The sequence below is a fragment of the Corticium candelabrum genome, chromosome 1 (assembly GCF_963422355.1).
Source record: "Corticium candelabrum chromosome 1, ooCorCand1.1, whole genome shotgun sequence".
Lineage (NCBI taxonomy): Eukaryota > Metazoa > Porifera > Homoscleromorpha > Homosclerophorida > Plakinidae > Corticium > Corticium candelabrum.
In genome coordinates this window covers 4,147,145-4,153,144 of record NC_085085.1, presented here as the reverse complement: position 1 = coordinate 4,153,144, position 6,000 = coordinate 4,147,145, and the positions used below count along the sequence as shown (strand labels likewise).

The 6,000-nt window shown below is 40.8% G+C and overlaps 1 protein-coding gene across 1 annotated transcript; it reads right to left on the bottom strand.

The window, feature by feature from the left end:
- Positions 1-429: 429 nt before the first annotated feature.
- On the bottom strand, positions 430-3,027 carry LOC134179528 (ATP-dependent DNA helicase RecQ-like). The gene is made up of 3 exons (XM_062646487.1): positions 2,534-3,027; positions 1,717-2,471; positions 430-578 (listed from the first exon to the last, which is right to left on the bottom strand). Exons 1-3 carry the CDS (start codon positions 3,025-3,027, stop codon positions 430-432), a joined length of 1,398 nt encoding a protein of 465 aa, XP_062502471.1.
- Positions 3,028-6,000: the final 2,973 nt, after the last annotated feature.

The window sequence follows — 6,000 nt, the reverse complement described above, 5'->3', positions numbered from 1 at the left end:
TTATGCCTGAATGTTTCCTAACATTGGTATGTTGATAGAGAGTCGTACGTGGTTTCTAGTGGGTGTGTGAATCCATGCTGTGGTTGTGCACTGTTGACTAATTAGTTGACTTACCTGCTTAATTGTTGGGAACCAAGAATCTGCCTCTAAATTATTGATTCTTGTCCAACTGTACTGTTCCTGTTCTAATGCAGATACTATATAGGCTAATTGATTGTTTATGTGCAGTTCTGTACTTCCTTTTATATAGTCATGTGTCTTGATCTGGTAACTTCTGACTGTCTCTTCCACTTATATGCATTTACCTGATGCATCCACTAGGGTTACAATGATATGCCTCTGTGAAGGACTTCGTGGATGGAGGGATGAAGTTTGAATGCCAATGCCTGTGGGCATTAAGCAGGTAGCTAGGTTACAAGGAGAACAATATTAGCCTTCTGGCTCAAGACTGTTACTGTCATTGATCTTTGGAACACCAGTGCTTGCATTTTGTTTCTCCATCTCATCAGTTGCTGGAGTCAGACCCTTGGTGTTGGGACATGTTTCAATCCAGTCATGTACATACTTGTTGGGAGCATCTGGCAATGTCAGAATGGTGTTTGTGTATATGCTATCTTTCTATATTATAACCAGCAAGCTGCACGTATTTGTTGGGCAGACTGCACACTTATATAAATAGTTGAACCTTATTTGTATGTAATATTAACTAGAAAGCAAATGGGAAAATATATTTTGTACAATTAATGTACTGTAGTACATGTGAGGCTTTGTAAAGAAAAGTCTGTGATTGGAGTGAAATAACTTTAGAGCAGTTGCATGTGAGTTATCACTAGTATAGCTATGTGTATATGTATAGGTACACATAGTAGTGATACTGAGGTGTTTTGTTTTGTTTCATTCCTCACATGCACACACACACACACACACACACACACACACACACACACACACACACACACACACACACACACACACACACACACACACACACACCACACACCACACACCACACACACACACACACACACACACACACACACACACACACACACACACACACACACACACACACACAAATGAAATAGAAAAGTATGTAGATGTTGCAACTCATGTTTTGATATGCTAGTGGACAAGATTATATATATATATGTATATATATAATTCTAGTCTACGTGTTACCGTCACTGTCCTTGTCTGAATATAAGTCAAATTCTGGATTGGACACTTGTCCAAGAGTATCCAGGATGTTGTCGTCCACTTAATTATTCACACACATCTTCAAACACTTCTTGTATCAGTGCAATAATGACTTTGGATAAGTACCAACTGCATAATTGTTTTATATGTTGAAGACAGTCTTGTGGTGTGAATAAAACATTACTTTTTTTCTACGAGTGATGAGATCATGTCATCAGTAAGACCTGTCGTAATTTCTGATGCTGTGTAAGTGTGGCTCTGTTCATCAGTTGAGTTGGTTATTCCTATTGCTATTCTCTTGCGTGTGTTATAAAGGAGGTCTCTAAAGATTTCTTTTTGTTCATCTGTTACCTCTCTTTGTCTTGCAGGGGGGGGAACAGAGTTCTTGATCTGAGGATGGACTTGGCTGAATGGTGTTTTGCTCTAGTAGTAGTCTGTGACTCTCAGTGCATGGACAAGAATTTGCACAGATGTCACAACAGAGATGTGAAGGCGATAAAGGAGTTTCTTTAGTCCAACCAAAGTGGCCAAGAAGAAGCTCTCTACGGCATGACTCTGTCTGAGATGTATATCCTCTTAGTGCTTCATCACAAGTTGTGAGATGTCGTCCATGATAGTAGATTGCAGCTATTGATTGTTCATTGTCTCTCCCTGCCCGGCCACATTGCTGACTATATTGCTCAAGTGTATTAGGGGGACCATAGTTGATTACTCGTCTAATGTTTTGGAAGTCCATTCCCATTCCAAGAGCAATTGTTGTAATGACAATTCTGCACACACCATCTGGTTTTCTGAATGACTGGATGACTGTATCTTTAATTTCTTTTTCTGTGGATTGATGAAACATCCCAAATATGCGGTTTTTAGCAACTTTCTCACTCATGGCAGGATGGTATGCAATGCAATCAGGTATGCCCATCTGAAAGACTCTGTAGATGTAGGCACAGTCTTTGACTCGTCTGCAGTAAATGATTGTTTTAGGAGCGGCTGTTGTTTTCTTCTTCAGCTCATCAACAAGCCATTTAAATGTCACAAATGGATCATCTTCGATCTTTTGCACGCTGTATTTGATGTTTGGTCGATCGGGGTTAGCTTCTACTATTACAGGGTGTCTCATTTTGAGTATTTGTTTAACTGTTGATCTTGTCTCTGCTGTTGCAGTTGCTGTCATGGCTACAATTGGAACTGCAAAACTTACTAGAGCTCTGATCTGACCAAGTTGTGAATACCATTCACGAAATGCAGCCTCTTGCCGTTTTTTGTTTGCAGTTCCCCTACATAAGGTTAGGAGTGAGTTCAATGCTTTAGTTTTAATTGCTTCAGAATTGTTTTTTACCATTCTGTTACGCAGTGAACTTCATCAATTACAACAGCAACCAGACGAGTTTGAAATGCTGTATGCTGTTGTATTTGATCTCTCCATGCACTGTTGAGAATAGCTTCTGGACTGCCAAATAGTATAGAACACTTGTCCAAGAAGTGATTGTCCATGAGAAGGTCATCCAGTAAGGAATGGGAAATGACCATGGAAACTAAAACTTTGTCTTCTAGTTGTTTGACCTGTTCTTTCACGAGTTCTACTAATGGAGAAACAACCAAAACTGTTGGCTGGATCTCACATTTGTAAAACTCTTTGTATACTAATGGCAGTAGATGGTAAACCAAGGATTTCCCATATCCAGTAGGTAAAATGGCAAAGACATCTTGCTTCATAGTTATTGCAAAGAGGGCACTCTCTTGCTGACTCTTTAGAGGTCTTGGAAAGTTGGGTATACCATCCAGGACAGCAGAAACACTGGCCAAAAACTGCTGAAAGCGCATGTCACCCATCTAGGTTGCTTGAATAACTGAGATACACTGTGTGCAACTCTGCCTAGATAGCACTGTTAGAATGCCTATGTAATTTGTGTTTGATGTTTAGCAAAGGAAGTAACCTGACAACTGACACAATTGTCATTTTTGTGGATTTGTAAAGAGACATTTTCCTGGAAGGTCAAGATTTCATATCTACTAAGAATTGAGGTGTTGAGAATATCACAAATTTCATATCAGAGGAAGTATGTCGTTTTAGTGCACGCGTGGACACAAATTTTATTCTATATATATATATATATATATATATATATATATATATATATATATATATATATATATGTATGGCCTAGTATCTATAGTAATAGATGAAGCCCCTGTCTCCTAGAGAGATAGCGAACATAAGAAACAAGTCCACCTCGTTTGCCACTTTGGGTGTGTACACTAGTAGTAGTCCGTCAGCCACACCAGAAAGCGACAAGTTGCGTAGCCCCCCAAACCCGGGGAAGTTTCCGTAGTTGCAATCGCCGAAGAGAAACCATGCAAGTGTATTTGCGATTGTTTGCCATCTTGGAACGAGGCCGTTTCTGAGTAACAAGAACGACTAGATTGACTAAGGCCACGCCCACGCAAATTCGCAGCAATTGCGAACTGAGAGTGAGAGACGAACGTGGTTCCATGCATAAGCTCTATAGACACTAGCGATATCACGCGAAGGCTTAAACTAGTGCATCTGTCTTTCTAGAGCGGGAGGTAATGCAGTGTGGTCTCCAGATAGTATTTCTCACATTGCCAGTAGTTATGTTGATGAAAGAAAACTCCTACACTGTTGTTACACTTGTGCTGCTGCGTTTGACTGCCTTGCAACGGTAACGTGACCCTGAGCGTTCGGAAAGACAGTAAATACCTCACAAGTCGTGACAAACTCCCGCATGTAGGGCATGTATTTGTAATACTAACTATCTAGACATTAGTACAAGTGTACAATAATTAACATAAGACCATCGAAAGCAGGTTGTAAGCGTTACTGACATAAAGTGCCTAAATTTACGGCTGTACTAGATCGCTCAGAGTTATTTTAGTCATTATTTAGTGGACTAATGATTTCATAGAGAACCTACACTTAATTAATTAATTAATAACCAATAAAATGTAAAGAGCCACCTACTCATCATGTTTGTCACTAGCGTATGCATCAAAATTATCAGCTTCAAACTCATTTGCAGATGCTATAGTGGAAGCAGGCTGAAAAACTTCACGTGGAATAAGGTTTTCGCAATTGTCGCATTGGCACACATCTGTACATGGCAAGCAACTTCGCTGGCAAAAGCAACGCTTAGCTAATTAGAACTGCACCCAGTTTTTACAGCTGCAACTGATCAGTTTCAAAACGTCAACAGGTGTCAGTGGCTTCGTTGTCCATTCGATAGGTACCTCATTGTCATCACCAATCTGCCAACCTTGATTGTGGAAAGATGTTATATCAGGATTAGCTTCCATTGCACATCGCCATACACCAGTCTGATAATTTGCTCGTTTGATATGCATCTTCAGAGCGTCTTGAGTATGAGGAAGCTGTGCTGATTCTGCAGCTCGTGCACAGAATAAGGAATACCTCACACTATTAATGTCGGTGGCGACGTCATGTAACCGTAGATCTTACAAACGTAAGGTTGACATTTCTTAGACAATACATCCATGTTACTGTCAAAGCTTTTCCAATTGGCTGAATAGCAGTGCAAAACGACTCATTCTTGTTTAGAAGTTCCGGTGGTGCAACTTTGCCTTTACCTGCGAAGGCGCCGGTTGTATCACAGCCTGTGAACGCATGGTATCCTGGCAAGGCTAAGCAAAGCTCTCTCCCGAAACTTCTTCCTACTTGAGTCAAATTGATGAAGCGGCGACGATTTTTTGTACCCGTGAGAAACACGATAGTTGCCGGTATATCGAAACATCTGCCGTCACTTCTGGCGTTAAATGCAGGTCTTGGTCGTCTTCATATTCTTCTGTTTGTGTGTTGCGTTTGCCTTCGTCATGCAACGACAGAGCTACTTTTCTCAGAAGAATCTCTTGGGGTACAGTAGCAGACGTGATCAGTTCCGACTCCGTTACAGTTTGTTGATTCGCAAAGAATACTAAGCGACTCTGCTACTATACTACTTTCAAAGATGCTAACATCTCGGCTGCGCTGAAGTTTGTCTAAAGCCTTTTTGTTTGTGTATGCTTTGTAGCATTGTCTGTGATAGGCTCCTATCGGTTTCGATTCATTTGTGCAAGATTATGTAGAACCGTAAAGACATCGTCTAGGCGAGTGCTTGCTGCTTGTTGCAACGTTCTCCAACTGGTTTGTGTAAGAGCCGTGAGAGGACCGGTAACATCATGACGAATATGGCACAGGCAGTGCTCAGAGTCAATTTTCGCTATCTTTGCCCTCTGCAAAGACATCTGATGATATTCAAAACAAAACTGCAAAATAATTTAGAATTTGACATTTGTCAAGGTCAACAATAATGCAACAATAAATCTCTGACGTTTGGTTTGATATATAACTGTTCAGTTGACAACTTTACCACTGATACCGTTAAAAGCTGAGTTGAAAGCTGAGTAAGAACACTTGGTCGAAAGGAGACAACAAGTAGTTTGCTCACACATAAACTAATGTAGTTAGGCGAAAGCTCTTACTTCTAGATTGCTAACTGGAAATACATCTAAACCACAATCTGGCGGTGAATGCTTGTACCGTACTGTACACCATAGACTTCGATCACGGTACCGGAAGTAGTCATTACGCCCCCGCATCACAATTCTTTACACGAGGTTACGTAAATAAACGCAGATCGTCGTCTGTCTGGCGTGTTACTTGTTTCCCACACGTTCAGAAAATAATTTGGACTCTTATGAAGGCAGCCAAATGACAAACCGACGAGGTTATGAGGCCACGTGTCTGAGACCTGAGGTTGGGCAAGAGTACTGCAGAAAGACGGTTGATTT

Coding starts and splice junctions, on each gene's coding strand:
- LOC134179528 (XM_062646487.1), bottom strand. CDS start 3,027: ATGGGTGACATGCGCTTTCAGCAGTTTTTGGCCAGTGTTTCTGCTGTC. Junction 2,472..2,533: donor GTTCACTGCGTAACAGAATG/GTAAAAAACAAT, acceptor AACCTTATGTAG/GGGAACTGCAAACAAAAAAC. Junction 579..1,716: donor GCTTCTTCTTGGCCACTTTG/GTTGGACTAAAG, acceptor TGACATTGCCAG/ATGCTCCCAACAAGTATGTA.